We start from the raw sequence: 17,189 nt of genomic DNA on the forward strand, positions 1-17,189 counted from the left end.
GTAAAAAAAAAAGCTGCGAAATGTCATCTGAACGTCAAACAATCGTATTTTTGTACTGTCATTCTGTTTTGGAGTTTCGTGCGAGCTCAATACTAAATAAAAGAGCTTTTTAAAACAAAATCTTAACTATGTCAGAAATGGACGTGACCGACAACGAGAACGACTGTTCTAATGATTTATGTGAGTGCGATTTAGCTTTGTGTGGGAGTAAAATGATGATTAAGTTAACCTTATGTTAGGGCCGGCTGTGTGGTTTCTAAATTAGCGTTGTATGTCTGCTCAGTGCTGCTGGATCGCGTGTTCCTGCGGCTTGGGAATGCGGATTCTGACGAGCAGCTGGAGAGCTGCCTTTCACGGTTTCTTCCTCCTGTTATTTTGAAGTTATCATCATCACATGAACAGGTATTTTGGGCTGTTACAAAGTAAGTATAAACATAGCTTTGGTGTAAAATTTTTTTTTAAATAAAATAAATAAATATCATGGGACACTTGACACCAATTGACCTAGTCCCTAACTAAGCAAAGCTTGTACTATGCATACTAGGCAATGGATAAACATACTTATATAGATAAATACCTTTTTAAATACATATTAAACATCCAAGACCCAAGAACAAACATTTGTATTATTCATACAAATATCTGCCCAGCTAGGAATTGAACCCGGGACCTCTAGCTTTGTAGTCAGGTTCTATAACCACCTGGCCATCTGGTTGTGAACACTGTAGAATTCTGCTTCATCTGCATAATTACATCATGATGACATGGCAAAAAATTGGTAATTCTTTTGAATGTGTTTTTCTATAAATATCTTGTAAATAATCTTCTATCTATATAAATAAAAATGAATCGTAAAATGTGTTGCTAAGCGCAAAACTCGGGAACGGCTGGACCGATTTCACTAATTCTTTTTTTGTTGTGTTCGTAATTGTTTGTACGGAGAAGGTTTGTATGGAAGAAAATTTAGAAAAATTACAATGGGGGCGAAGCCGCGGGCAACACCTAGTTTCTAATAAGCCATTCCTGAATGTCAACCCGGCCTGGTTAATTTAATCTACAGTTGTTATTAAACAAATCAAATAGCATATTCCATTTTACTTTGGCATTGGACGGGGGAGGCCTTGCACAGCAGTGTAACATATTACGGATTACATTAAAAAAAGGGCTGCTGTTGGTGGTGGTGCACTGCACATGGATTTGCCCCTTGAGTATACTCTATTTATTAAACCAAGATACTAAAATGATGTTTTTTATGTTTTTTTACATCTCATAAATAGTGATGTGCTACAAACGGTAATCACTGAAAAGTTTTGGCGTAGATGTAGTGAAAAAAGTTTTTACACAGGCCAAGTAAAGATCAGTCTTATGTCAATGCCAAGAATTTGACAGGAGAAAATTTTTCTCAACTTAACTATATGTAAGTACATTTGTATGTATAAAATTTTAAGATATGAAAGGATCTGTTACGTACTAACACACATAGAGCACTTAAGACATTCTAAAAAAGGTAAAATGGGTCAAATGAAAATGCCACTGTTTAGGATATATATTTCGACTTTTTGTAGATGATATTTAAATTTCATTTTGATTCTGAATAAAATAGAATAGAATTATTTAATAGAATATTGAATGCTTATAAAAATATTATATGAATAAAAAATATGTATAAAATATTATAATTTATCTATTATTTGCAATTACAACATCGAAAACCGAAATCAGAGAGCACCACTATTCATATTATGCTGGTCACATTATTTTTACATTTGACGTTTCATATTGTCACTTTAGTATCTTGGTTTAATGAATAGAGTGTAGAGAGTCATGTATAAAGTGTTCATGATGCTGATAAGTCTGATAACATGAACTAGAAATAATATTTTTATGACTAATACCTGTATGTATGATTAAATGTAGGTACGCACAAAAGTGATGGAGTTGCTAGTACATGTAAACAAGCGAGTGAAGTGTCGCACTGAGGTCCAGCTGCCGGTGCAAACTTTGCTGCAACTCTACAAGGATCCTAAAGCCAACAGTTTTATTATTGTGAGTATTATTTTGTGTCAGTAATATCATTTTTTTTTGTGGCAATATTTTTTTTTCTTTCTTTCATAATAATCAATTTGTAAGTAATGTATTTTTGACTAATCAAATGCCAAAAAAAGGTTCTAAAAGTAAATGTTTGCTGTATCTTTTATGTATCATGTCAATTCACTCATCTAGTTTGTAAATTTTACATTTGGACCTTTAAAATAACTGTGATCTTTTTAAATTCTATGTCTATATTTTTTTATGTAGCAAGAAATGTAATTACCAGCTATTTTCTATCCATCAACTAAGTTTTTTTATTATAGTTGACAAATGTTTCCATACATTAGTTTGTGTTCAAACAGTAAGGCATTAAAAAAAGGGGTATTAGTATTGAATTAACAATTCTGATAAAAACCTTCACAGGAGTGTTCAAACAAATTCTAAAGTCTGTTGAATTTATTCTAGACTAGCTTTTACCCGTAACTTCATTTATTTCTATCCTGGTGGAACAATGCGATTTCTCAGGAAAAAAGCTATTCTATGTCCTTAACAGAGCTTTCATCTAAATCGGATGGTTTTAACATTCAAATAAAAATACCAAATGAGATTTTTTTAATGGACTATTTTGTCATTGTCATTAGACATGTTTTGGTAGACGTTTTTTTAACCTGTGGTAATGAAATGCAATAATAATTTATTTGCAGAACATGCAAGTAAACAGATGGACACTTACAAAGTTTTACTTTTATTTTTAATTTTTTATTCGACTGGGTGGCAAACGAGCAAGTGGGTCTCCTAAGCGCCATTCTGCAACACCAGGAGTATTGCAGACGCGTTAAGATGGGATACCTCACGTGCCAGTAATTTCACCGGCTATCTTACACTCCACGCCGAAACACAACAGTGCAAGCACTGCTGCTTCACGACAGGATTAGCGAGCAAGATGGTGGTACCAATCCGGGCGGACCTTGCACAACGTCCTACCACCTGCGAAACCTGCAACTTATCTGGAATAAATAAAAATAAATAAATAAATATCACGGGACAATTCACACCAATTGACCTAGTCCCAAAGTAAGCTTAGCAAAGCTTGTGTTATGGGTACTAAGCAACGGATAAATATAATTATATAGATATAGATACATACTTAAATACATATTAAACACCCAAGACCCGAGAACAAACATTCGTAATGTTTTAATATTCTGCTGTTTATACACCACCTGCTGTAAACTAGTCCTTCCTTATTTCTGTAAAAATGGTTGGCTGCAAGAGATCGCTCTTGCAATAATATAAGGCCGCCTATTGCCTACCTTGTAATTTTCTCTCTGTGTACATGTTTTCTTTATTCTCTGGTGTACAATACAGTCATAATATTCGTGATCGGCCAATTTATTTTACTAGTTTCGCCTTCACATACTCGTACGCGAATAACTTATTCGTGATCGGCCAATTTATTTTACTAGTTTCCCCTTCAATTTAATATTCGAATTCGTTAATGGGTGAATCAACTACTTGTTATTCTGTCCCGTCAGCGAGGGGCAAAAGTAGTACAAGGGTTAATAGTTCCCAGCAATAGTGCATAACACCAGAATTTCAACGCAGGACGATGGGTATTCACGAGCTTTCATCTTCGTGGTAATTTCTGTAATTAATGAATTGTCGGCGTCGGGGTTTGAATGTTCGGACGATCGGACGTTGTTATGTTGTTGTCAGGCAAACTAATAAAACAAGTGGGGTAGTTCATACGTTGCCGGCCGCACTGGTCACGTGCGGGTGAGTTCGAACGAACTATTTTTCTGCATGCGACTTGAACCCCAACGCGGCTACTCGTGACCACACAACTGTAACCTTCGAAACGTCAGGTAAATATTACTTATGTAATAATTGCGTGATAAGTCCCGATTGTGGATTTTGACTAAGAGTGAGAATCCGAAAGAATAATGATCCTTTAATCCGAAGAAACTCCGGTCCGGTCATCGATCGTGATCGCCGTCACACTCACTCGCTCCGCTTTCACTCTCGGCTTGGATCCTTATTAGGTCGTGGCTGACTACCACTCGGAATGCTATGTTTATGGAAAGAAATGAGATATTATTAAAACATCATAAATTGACCGGAGGGGCGACACTTATTTTAACACTGTTTTCAAGCTTCAAAGAATCACAAAAACTAGTAGGTTCTTAAAGTAGCTCATAGATCAAAAATACACAATATAGAATTTTTCAACATTAAAAGACGAAACGAATCGGTACTTCAGTTCAGTACTTGACCTTGGTACCTACCGAACCGAGCCGGGCCGCATCGCGGCAACGTTACATAAGTCGCTCGAAAGAACCGGAGTCAATAAAGGAGTCGGATTAATAAGCGGATAACGGTACCGAAACGAATCTGGATTAGTGAGTCAGATATTACGCCGTTGAGATTACCCATGTCTAATGCTTGTGCTAAATAACGTCATAGCTATTAAGCTTGTAACAAATTACGTTAAATACTCCTAGTTTCAGTTAAAGTGACTGTCACAGAACGCGTCACTGCAGGCAGTGAAAGAAACTGTTTACTAAAATCACTGGTTTTAGTAACCAGTGACATGATTCTTGTCACCAGTTTCGTTTCGTTTCGCTCAAATCACGTAACGACCCACACCTACCATAACTATAGCAACGAGTAACAAGAAAAAGTCGATCAACCCTAATAACGTAACAGGTTAACAACTTTTTGATTTAAATGTCTCTGCTTCTATTTTCAGATCAGAGAGGTTTCGTTCGTAGTGTGCTTCAGTTTACCTTTCTTTGTTGTTTGTTGCAGAATTTCACAGTGATATATATAACAATGGGTTTCCCCCGCTTGCCGCGCGAACTGCAGCTGAGCCTTGCGCCTGCGCTACTCGAGGCAATAGAGAACAAACCACAAGCCCACCAGGACGGGTAAATATTAGATATCAACTGATTATGTATTTAACTGACTAGCTAACTAAATAAATTAAATTAACTAAATATCATGGGACACTGGACACCAATGAGGGCTATCGCGTATGAATTCGCCGCTAGAGGCGCTAGTGTAGCGTGAGGTCTCCGAAATGTCAAATCTCATAGTTTTTGGGTGAGCTACGCGGGTTTATTTATAATTAGAATAATTTTGTGAATATTTTGCAATATCTGAAATTAATTATGGCAAATATGCGTTCCGAGGCAATGAATGTCTGTGTTTTGAGACAGTTTTGTCTTTCAGAAACCTTTTTCCTCCCTTTTTTCCGAACAAAACGGGGACTTTGCAACACTGTGGCATGCTCGATATTTTTATGATACGGTTTTAAGATGTATTAAATATGATTTTAATCAAAACTTTGTCTTTATGCCCGTAATAATATACTTTGAAAGCCATACTTAAAAACCTCACGCAACAGTGCGCCATCTAGTGAGACAAAAAACGATAGCCCTCATTGACCTAGTCCCAAACTAAGCAAAGCTTGTACTATGGATACTAGGCAACGGATAAACATACTTATATAGATTAATACATACTTTACTTAAATACATATTAAACATCCAAGACCCGAGAACAAACATTCGTATTATTCATACAAATATCTGGCGCGGCTGGGAATCGAACCCGGGACCTCAAGCTTCGTAGTCAGGTTCTCTAACCACTTAGCCATCCGGTCGTCTAACTAATCGGCGCTGAGCCAGCCGACTAAAATGTAATCGCGATCCATTGATTTTGTTTCGGCTGCATTCGTAAACATTCGTTTTGGTCCGTTTTTTTTTTACAAATAAACATTCAATCCAATTGTTTCTCCAATACGGTATTTGACAACTCCTTTTGCCATTTCCTATATGTTATTTTATTATGGAAATTTTCCTATATTATGCAAGTTTAGCGAAGAGAAAAGTTATTTGGGTAAAAAATTGAATTTTTGAAAATATATTATGTCTGTTTCTTTCTGAAACACTTTTCTCTATTCAGCAAGTATGTCTTTATCTGTCTAATCTTGAATTTCAAAACTTTATAACTCTGTTATTTGTAAAAGTAGCTTGATAGTTGTTTTTCTGTTTGACAACATGCATTGTCAAGCTTTAGTTTATAAAATAAATATAAAGTAGTCAAATACCATAATATAACTGAGCCGTGGTGGCCGAGTGGTTTGACCTATGGCTTCTCAAGCAGAGGATCGTGAAGTTCAAACCCCGACTCGCACCTGCGAAGCAATTCAATGGTGTGTGTGAAGTTCCCAATCCGCACTGGGCCCGCTTGGGAGCTACGGCCCAAGCCCTCTCATTCTGAGAGGAGGCCTGTGCCCATCAGTGGGACGTATATAGGCTGGGATGATGACCATTATTATTCTTTTTTGATTTTGCAGTATCTTGATGCTGGTGATGCCGCTTTTGGGTGACATAAAGGAAACAGATCTGAGTCTAAAAGAAAAGCCAAAAGTATCATCTCTTATACTGAAATTCGCCACTGATATACTCTTACTACCATACAGGTATGTGCTAAGTCACTAAGTTGTTAGTTTACTAAATAATTTTAACATCACGGCCTTTTTATTAGCACATTGAGCGATGAGGATTGCTGAGTGACAGGTCACATAATATAGGTATCAATATTATGATTTTTGTAAAACAAAGTCGTGTTTGTCGAACACTTACTCGAGAATGGCTCGACCGATTTTCATGGTTTTTGATTTGTTCTATTTGTCTCCGTCGCAAATAGCAGAATAACTATTAAAAATGTTGGAAAATTGACGAAAAAATTAAATTAAAGAAAAATCATTTTCTAATATTATACAAAATGTTCATGGGTTTCGTAACTGTATACCACATCCCCACACACTTAGAATAAGTTAGTTATTTTATATTTGCCTAGAAAAATATTCACTTAAAATAATTGATATGGCAAAACAACATTAACGCTAGATGGCGCTGTTATTTGTATGTTAGCTATCATAATTTTTATGGTAGTGTTTTTTCGGGCATGACAACGTCTGCCGGGTCCGCTAGTGCTAGAAGTAAATGACAGTTAAGTGACATTGAATGTCATTTATGGGCGTTAGACCTTGTGCGTACTAAGAGAGCTATTTGCGCCTTTTTTTATAAATCTACTAGCTGTTGCCCGCGGCTTCGCCCCCGTTGTAATTTTCCAAATTTTCTTTCATAAAAACTTTCTCCTGACAATAACAAACACTACAAAAAAAAATTAGCAAAATCGGACCAGTCGTTCCCGAGTTTTGCGCTTAGCAACACATTTTACGATTCATTTTTATTTATATAGATAGATATGAGGGGGTAAACGAGCATGAGGGTCACCTGATAGGAAGCAATCACCACTGCCTGGTGCCTGCCCTTTGAGAGACAGGCTAATTAAAAAAAAACCCTAGGCTGTACCGCTCCGGAAATGCTGTCCCAGGAAGCTGGTTCCATTTTTGGTGCTAGATTCCCAACCATCAAGGTGGTGAGGATGAAATGATTGACGCCTGCGCGAAGTGCGGTAGTGAAACCTAGCTGCAGGGAACAATACAAACAATTCACCTGAGCACTCCCCATGATATATCCCCTAAGAGTCTTTGACCATTTTCAGAGCTCTTCCAAATGCGGGCGAGACAGAGTTCCAAGTGCCTCCAGGTATGAGCATGAGGACTTACAAGAGGATCGTGGACAAAAATCAGCTCAACCCGGAACAATTAGAAGAGGTACGGTATTATTATAACGCCATGACTAACGAGAACGACAATACAATACAATAGTTATATAGTAAGCAGTACAGAAAACGCAGGTATGTAGAGATTTTCCAAGGTAAGCAATAGGCGGCCTTATTGCTTCAGAGCGATATCTCCCATGCAACCTTTACAATACACAGGAAGTAAGGAATAGATTTTAGCAAGTGGTGCAATTTACAGCAGATTAGAGCAATATTAGGGCCGCCACGTACATTCGGAATTCCGTTTCGGAATTTCGATCCGGAATTCCGAACGCAGTAATTCCATACAAATTTAGGGCCTACCATATTATTATACAAACAGCAGTTTTCCGTCCGAAGTTTTTTCCCATTTGGAATTCCGTATCCGTACCTGTGCGTACTAAATTGAAATTAACGTATGTGTGTGATGTATTTACGGAATTCCGAATGTATGTGGCGGCCCTTAAAAGTACATAAAAGTAGCCATTCATACAATACACAAGTATACAACAAATCTAAATAGCACACAGCGATATATAAATAAACTAAATATTCTTATCATGCGGAAGATGACAGATAGTGCTCCCTAAGCTTTTAAGCCTGCCGACAGGGATTTTCACAAGTAAGTTAAGTGAGTAAAGTTGTCTATGAATAGACATAGAATTTAAAGTAAGTTAAAAGTTTTGAGAGCAATAAAGACAAGTAACATCGTTAAATCGCTCTTTGAGGTGGCAAGGAGTAACAGTGGAAAGGAAATCGAAAATACAAACTCAGACATGGATGCACAGAAAAACCAGAAAAAGAGACCAGCGCTGGGAATCGAACCCAGGTCCTCAGCAATCCGTTGGTTGGTTACCCTACACCACCGCTGGACAGGAATCTAGACACGATTTTTTCCTATGCATACATATCTCAGGTTGCTTATTTCTACTACGCTACTTAAGCAGCAGCACAAATTTTGGAGTTGAAATAAAAAATACAAAAAGACTCCAAAAAACCAATCATAAGTGGAAAGGAAAATAAGAAAGGGTAGAAATTATCCTTGAATTAACGTACAGTAACCGGCCATAAAGATCGCACATCGGTCTTTCGAAAGAGACTCTGCTAATTTCGGCTTCGTAGAGCGGTCACACACTACTTATGTGACGTTTGTCAATTGTACAGGTGCAATAGAGTACGGACGCATTGAGATGAAAATATATAATAATCTAACGCCCAAGTCAATTTTTTTGATGAGTTTGATGTTCAAATAACAATAAGTCCTTTATAAAGGACTCAGGGAGTTAGGAGGATAAAGAGTTGTTGAAACCCCCCAAAACTTTAAATTGTACGGTGGCATCTTTAGGAAAAAGAGGGAATCATCCTTTTTCTAGTAGTTGCAACTGCTCTCTATAGATATCCGAAGTTTGCATGTCATTAATTTGACGTAAACTAATTAAGTCCATAAAGGTGCAGTATCTGGGGGCACGGTAGTGCCCCCGCCAAGTCGAGCAAAACAAAACAAAATGCACGGCCTTACCATACTTTTCTCGATTTATTTGATATAAAACGTCATTTGCATTAACTATTCATTTCATTTATTTGAAACTCATCTGGTCCCCCAAGATACAGGTTAGCCTAGTTTGGGGTCCGCTAGACAGCACATTGTTTTGTTTTCAATTTCATGTTTCACTAAATAATTTTAGTCATCTCGGCATGCTGATGTTGTGAAACCCATATATGAAACTGTAAACGATTTATAACCTTTATTTTTAATAAACATTTTTTAATTTTTTTTTTATTTAATAAATACGATGATTGATGGACGGTCGCCAGGGTTCGGAAATCGTCGTGAACAGCCAATTGTCTTTTTCTGAAGACCGATGTGCAATCTTTGTCGCCGGGTACTGTATATGTTTTTTCATAATGAGGGCTATCGTTTTTTGTCTCACTAGATGGCGCACTGTTGCGTGAGGTTTTTAAGTATGGCTTTCAAAGTCTGTTATTACGGGTGTGAAAACAAAGTTTAGATTATAATCATATTTAATACACCTTAAAACCGTACCTTAAAAATATCGAGCATGCCGCAGTGCTGCATAGTCCCCGTTTTGTTCGGAAAAAAGGGAGAACAAAGGTTTCTGAAAGACAAAACTGTCTCAAAACACAGACATTCATTTCCGCGGAACGCATATTTGCCATAATTAATTTCAGATATTGCAAAATATTCACAAAATTATTCTAATTATAAATAAACCCGCGTAGCTCACCCAAAAACTATGAGATTTGACATTTCGGAGACCTCACGCTACACTAGCGCCTCTAACGGCGAATTCATACGCGATAGCCCTCATTGCTGATGGTAACGTTATTTTTTACAGATGAAACTGTCCATAGTGAACCTAATCAGCAAGGACATATTCAACACGGGCGACGTCCTGTTGCCGCTGGTGGTTGCGGCCGCGGACTCCCGTTTCAGCGTCGCCAACAGCGCCAACAGCCCTCTGATTAGGGCGAACAGGTAGAGAGTCATCATCATCATCATCCCAGCCTATATACGTCCCACTGCTGGGCACAGGCCTCCTCTCAGAACAAGAGGGCTTGGGCTGTAGTTCCCACGCGGGCCCAGTGCGGATTGGGAACTTCACACGCACCATTGAATTGCTTCGCAGGTTTGTGCAGGTTTCCTCACGATGTTTTCCTTCATCGCAAAGCTCGTGGTAAATTTCAAATGTTATTCCGCACATGAATTTCGAAAAAACTTAGAGGTGCGAGCCGGGGTTTGAACCCACGACCCTCTGAGAGGCGATAGGTCAAACCACTAGGCCACCACGGCTTTTTTCAGGTAGAGAGTGTTACCAAAACCATAGTGATATTTTTCATAAAAAGTATAATAGTTATGTAGCCGCACTTTATAGTTAACTAGAGTTTACCCGCGGCTTCGCACGCGTAAACTATTCGATCTGGTAGTTACAATTGAAATTCCGGGATTTTACAAAATTCCTCTGGGAATTCCCAAAATTTATATCGTGATCTTCATTATGGTTATGTTATGAACAACTACAAAATTTCATGACCCAACGGTTGAAATTTTAATATTGTATCCCTATCCCGTGGGTTTATCGGAATAAAAAGTAGCCTATGTGTTATTCCAGACGTCTAGCTATTACGTACCAAATTTCATTCAAATGCGTCCAGCCGTTTTAGCATGAAGGAAGAACTAACATACACACACACACAAACTTTAGCATTTATAATATAAGTGGGAAGTAGGATTAGTAACTTGTTTCCTGCATGTTTTCAAGGAATTAAGATTTATCATCAAAAGAAAGAAAAAACTTAATGTAGTCATTCCTTTTGCTTGTTGTTTCCCCTACGAGTATTTCCAAGCTGGGTAATGTATTATTTTTTTTAGTTCTGTAGACTGGACGCAGCCTGCCGTGGTTGCTCCGCTGTACTCGCTGTATCTGGGCACTTGGGGCGGCCGGAAAGTGCCTCAAGATGATGTTAAGGTGAGTTTTCTTGAGCACAGTCACATGAATTAATATCTGCTACAGCGGAGCGTGAAATAATATCTGACACGCTTTATCGGCGCTAGAAATAGATCAGATATTTATAGCCTATACAGTGTCCCACTACTGGACAAAGGCCTCCCCTTTCTCCTTCCACTCGTCTCTGGCTTCGGCATCTTATATAAAAAAAAATGTCCGAAGTGTCGAAAGTGCTCTCAAAATTCACTGCAATTGTTTTTGTTTAAAGCCTTCCAAGTTTTTTTTTTAATTTCAGGTGCCAGCATGCACAAGACTTCGGCTGAAAATAATCCAGTACCTGAATAAAGCTTCGGGGCCTGGTATCATGTTCCCACATTGCGTGCAGGTAGTTAACGGATTTCATATGCTTTGTTAATGCATTGCGCGTATTGTCAATTAATCGATGAGCTTCGGGCGTGTCCGCCGAGCAATGTACAGCAAATCGATCACCGCATCGCCGGCTGTCTGTATTTGTTTGAGCCGTAAAAGACAATGATATTTCCGATTTTTTTTTAGCTTCTCATGCTACGCTAAAGTTCGTATGCTAGATGATTGCTGTATTTTGTTTTTTTTTATGCTCAAGTGTGTAAAAGAAAATTTTCGACTAAAGCCAAGGCAATGAGGCGCCAACAGCCACAAAAAATAGAAGGCAGAAGTGTAAAATGGTTTTTAAGTCTTGTCTTAAGTAATCGGTGTTTTATATCACTTACATAGATATAGCTTGTAAGTGAATAAATTTGCAATATTTCTGTTTAATTTCCTTGCCATCGAAATGAAAAGCACTGTATTTCATGAAACCCATTTTACCTTCGATTAATTATCAACCCTCGCGTTCTCGTGCCGCTCGGGTGGATAAACGTGTCACGAACAGCGGCACGTTTAATGCACTTGTTTCATCATCATCATCAGCCCGAAGACGTCCACTGCTGGACAAAGGCCTCCCCCTTAGAACGCCACAATGAACGACAACTTGCCACTTGCATCCACCGGTTTCCCGCTACTCTCACGATGTCGTCAGTCCACCTGGTGGGAGGCCTGCCAACGCTTTGTCTTCCGGTTCGTGGTCGCCCATCTCATTCCGTTGGGTGTCGTAGAAGGCGACTAAGGGAAAAATCCAGAAGACGGGCAGCAGCGTCTTCTGCGTAAACCATCAGCAAACACTTGCGATCCCCAAGCCGCCTGCCAAGCGTGGGGATTATGGCAACCCCCCCCCCCAAATAAAAAAAATGATAGGCACTTGTTTACAATCTACTTTTTATTGTTTTCAGGTCATATTTTCATCATTGTTCGACCCAAATACCAATTCACGGCTTCGTAACATGGCGCTGATGTACTTATTGAATGTGATTAACAGGTAATCATGGTTATTATAATAATAATAATAATAATAAATCTTTATTTCGCATAAGTAAGAATTAGATACAGACATGTTCATGCTAAAATGAAAAAAAAAAAAAAAAAGTCAATGTCATCATCATTACAGCCTATACATGTTCTACTGATGGGCGCAGGCCTCCTCTCACAATGAGAAGGCTTGGGCCGTAATTCCCACGCGGGCTCAGTGTAGATTGACAACTTTACAAATAGGTACGTAATGGATGCAAGTTTTATGCACGATATTTTCCTTCAATATTCTTCTGCGAAATTACAGAAAAAATAGGAATTTACTACGATCTTTGCGGTGAAAGAAAACATGGTGAGAGAACCTGCACAAACCTGCGAAGCAATTCAATAGTTTGTGTGAAGTTCCCAATCCGCACTGGGTCGGCTTGGGAACTACTGTTCAAGCCCTCTCATTCTGAGAGGAAGCCTGTGCCCAGCATTAGGACTTATACAGGCTGATGATGATAGCTTAAACTAAAAAGTCGTTTCTGGGAAGTTGCATAAAGTACGTTTTTATAATAAAATTCCAAAAAATATTACCAATGAAATGGATACAAAATTCAAATCTATTGTCAAGAAGACGTTTATATCTAAGGCGTATTATAAAATTTAATGATTATTAATATCATGGACAGGGATATTCAGAAATAATTGATAGAGTTTAGCAAGCTACCAATAAAACAGTAAGATTTCTGTAACACTATTGAATATATTTAGCTGGTAGTTCTATTTACTTGACATACCCAACTGACATAACAGAAAATCTTCTAAACAAACCATAGATGAAACTAAATACTACAAACCTCTTTCATGTAAAATTACAATCCTAACACTCCCACTAATTTTACATCAAGTAAATAAAACATATTGACAATGTATTCTTCTAATGAAAAACAACAATAAAATATAAGGTAAAACACAATCCAGTTAGGTATGGACAAAACTGACCTCCCACTATTTAATTAGACCCATTCGTCGTTAAACATAAAACTCGGTTTCTATTAATAGAGAACTTTTGACAAGGAAGTGCTTTTGTTAAAAAATCTGCCAACTGGCTAGAGCTTTCAATGTATTCTACTGTCAATGTTCCTTGCTCAACCTTTTCTCTAATAAACTTGTACCTTACATCAATGTGTTTTGATCTCTGGTGATATACCGGATTGCAAATTAATCGTATAGCGGCTTGATTATCTACAAAAAGCTTTATAGAATTTTGGTGCTCTCCTAACTCATACAAGAACTGCTTGAGCCATAGGAGTTCCTTTGTGGCATCGCAAGCAGCCATGAACTCAGCTTCCATAGTGGATAACGCAATGGTTTGCTGCTTACGGCTTGTCCAAGTGATTGGTCCATTATTCATTAAAAACAAATAACCGGTTGTTGACTTCCTTGACTCTACGTCACTAGCATAATCTGAATCTGAGTAACCCACTAGATCAGCATTTCCTTTATACTCTATTCCAAAATGTCTTGTTCCAATTAAATACTGAATTATTTGCTTAACTGCTTTCACGTGATTAGAGTTTGGGTTATTAACATACCGGCAAACTAAATTTACGGCATACGAGATATCTGGTCGTGAGACTAAAGCCAAAAACAACAAAGAACCTACTGCCTCCCTGTAAGGAAAACTGACAGACTCTTTCTCTTCTCCATCTGAGCTTTTCAATACAACATTGCAATCTATAGGCGTAGAGCAAGCACTAGCACCAGACATATTGAACTTTTTTATAATCTGGTCTATAAAATTTGTTTGACTTACACGGATAGACTTTTCAGTTCTCCTTATCTCTAATCCAACATAGCAATTCAAGTCTAGAACTTTTATATCAAAAGTTGTTTAAGTGACTTAATAACAAAATCAAGGGTATCATTATTTGAAGCAAATATCAGCCCGTCATCTACGTAAAGTATTAACAACACCCTTTCATTATTAAGACGACTGCTGAATACACAACTATCTGAGTCCAGTTGTAAAAACCCGAATGATTTCAGAAAGCTGGTGAACTTAATGTTCCAACACCGAGGCGCTTGTTTGAGTCCATACAGAGATTTATTAAGTTTGCACACTTTACCAGCTTCAGCATACACTCCTTTTGGAATCTCCATCACAATATCTTCTTCGAGGTCTCCATACAGGAATGCTGTCTTTACATCGAATTGTACTATTTCGTAATTATATTTGGCAGCCATGCTTAATAACATTCTGATTGAATCATATCTAGTTGTTGGCGCAAATGTCTCAGAATAGTCAATGTCCTTAACTTGACTAAACCCTCTAGCACACAGTCGTGCTTTATATTCTCGACTTTACCGTCTTTATTCTTCTTAATTTTAAAAATCCACTTTGACGTAATTGCTTTTTTATCAGTTTTGTCTATGATAGTCCACGTATTATTTCTTCATGAGCTTTAAGCTCTTCTTTGATTGCTGCTAACCATTTGTCAGACTCTTTGCATTTTATCGCCTCGTCATAAGAGGGCGGTTCGTAGGACTCAATCAAATTAGCCTCATAATTTATGGGCCTTCTAGGTCGTAGAGTCATTGTAGGACGCCTGGCGCGTCACGTACTGCTTGAGGAGGTTCATAATTCAAGTCACTTTCATCACTGCTTCTAAACTCTCATAACTAGTGTCACCTTCCTCTTGTGACTGTGGGCTTGACGGCTCTTCTAAAGTTGGATTTTGCTCTGAGGTCTTATCACAAGAAGATTCACCAAACTCAATTGTAACAGGTTCCTTACTGAAAGAAACATCAGTAGTTTCGTCAAAAGTTACATCGCGAGAAATTCTTACTTTATTTGTGTCAGGGTCAAACATTCTATAGTTTTGATTTTCATAACCTACTAAAATCATCTTTTGGCTTTTCTTCTCCCATTTTGTTCTACATGCGTCTGGAATATGAACATAACCAATTGATCCAAATATTTTCAGATGTTGTAAATTTGGTTTTTCACTCGACCAGATTTCAACTGGTGATATATTCGGGGTCTGGCTAGAAGATGTCCTGTTCAACAGATACACCGCACAACCCACGGCTTCTGCCCACAGATTCATGGGCAAACTGCGTCCATAAAGCATTGTACGAGCACTTTCAACAATCGTGCGTAATTCTCTCTCTGCCCGTCCATTTTGCTGAGGTGTGTACGGTGCAGTACACTCGTGCACAATTCCATTTTGATTAAGAAATTCTTTAAAATTATTATTGACATACTCTGTGCCATTATCAGAGTGTAAGATGCCTACGTTATGACCAAATTTGTTAAGTACAATAGCGTTAAATGTTTTAAAATGATCCAACACCTCAGTTTTGTGCCTCATGAAGCAAACATACAAGTAACTCGAAGCTGCATCTTTAAAAAGGACAAAATATCTCATACCTTGCACCGAAGACTCACTCATAGGCCCGCAGACATCGCTGTAGACCAGGTCTCCCGGGCCGAGCTCACCTCGATGAGAACTACGGAATGGAATACGGGTTTGCTTTCCATACATGCAAGCTTCACAAACAAATTTTTCTAAATCATTCTCGTTGCACTGAAGCTGTCCATTTTTAATCATATTTCTTATTTCTTTCACATTTAAGTGTCCAAGTCTTTCATGCCAAACCTTCAAACTTCCTTCTGAGGCTTGAACTGTATTACAACTTGCACTGATAACTGTTTTAAAATTCATTTCATAAAGATTATTCGACTTTTGAGTTGCAGTTAAAACTATTTCATCGTCTTTATAGATCAGTGCAGATATGTCTTTCTTCAGTATTACAAAACCTAAACGCATGGCGGCTCCTTCAGAGAATAAGTTCCTGCGAAGTTCTGGTATATACAAAACTTCTTTTAAAATATTAGTCTCCCATTGTCCATTAAGACATTTCTTTATCAGCACTGTGCCAATGCCTTTTACTTTAAGTTCGAGTTGATTTCCTAATTTCACCATTCTGTTGCAACCACTGCTATATTCTTGCAGATGCAGGAAGAAATCCTTTCTATAGGTCATGTGTACAGATGCTCCACTATCTAGTAACCAAACATCATCATTACAATCAGTGGCAGCACAGGCATTCTCAACTACATGGAATGCTACCATGTTACTCTTGTCTTGATTGGAATTGAAAGGTCTCGGTCCTGGTTTCCTTGCACGACAATCTCTAGCAAAATGGCCGCGCTTATTGCAATTATAGCAGACAAAGCGTTGACGAGTATTCGCAGCGTCATCATGACTCTGTTTCTGTTTTCTCCTGGGCCGTCACAAGGCCACTTCGTTTTGTTCTTCAGCTGTCAGACTGGCTTCTTCATCCATGAGTCGAGCAGTGAGGTTGTGAATTGTTTGCTGAGTTTTCTCAAGCGACATCCACGCCTGTCTTAGGGAGCGGTACTTTGACGGTAAAGTACTAATAATTTTAGTAATAATAGCAGTCTCGCTTATTGTTTCACCACTATCCTTAAGCTGTTGTGCCAGGCTCTCGACTTTAGAAATATGTTGTGCTACACCATCTGACAGATTCATCTTGTAGTTATAGAAATCTCTCATGGACCAACATTTTGTTGAATTCGGACTTTTGCTCATAAATCGATTCAATCTTATCCATAATTTT

At 38.1% G+C, this 17,189-nt stretch overlaps 1 protein-coding gene across 1 annotated transcript in view; it reads left to right on the plus strand.

The window, feature by feature from the left end:
* Window positions 1-51: 51 nt before the first annotated feature.
* Window positions 52-17,189, plus strand: part of LOC141433653 (proteasome adapter and scaffold protein ECM29-like) — a 24,908-nt gene continuing 7,770 nt past the window's right edge. Inside the window, exons 1-10 of the mRNA XM_074095756.1 lie at window positions 52-180; window positions 284-402; window positions 1,918-2,046; window positions 4,840-4,958; window positions 6,392-6,517; window positions 7,609-7,720; window positions 10,065-10,204; window positions 11,099-11,195; window positions 11,470-11,559; window positions 12,482-12,567. Coding sequence (XP_073951857.1) covers window positions 129-180; window positions 284-402; window positions 1,918-2,046; window positions 4,840-4,958; window positions 6,392-6,517; window positions 7,609-7,720; window positions 10,065-10,204; window positions 11,099-11,195; window positions 11,470-11,559; window positions 12,482-12,567 — 1,070 coding nt within the window. The 5' untranslated portion in view covers window positions 52-128. The remainder of the gene's footprint in view (window positions 181-283; window positions 403-1,917; window positions 2,047-4,839; window positions 4,959-6,391; window positions 6,518-7,608; window positions 7,721-10,064; window positions 10,205-11,098; window positions 11,196-11,469; window positions 11,560-12,481; window positions 12,568-17,189) is intronic.

Source organism: Choristoneura fumiferana, chromosome 12 (genome assembly GCF_025370935.1).
Source record: "Choristoneura fumiferana chromosome 12, NRCan_CFum_1, whole genome shotgun sequence".
NCBI lineage: Eukaryota > Metazoa > Arthropoda > Insecta > Lepidoptera > Tortricidae > Choristoneura > Choristoneura fumiferana.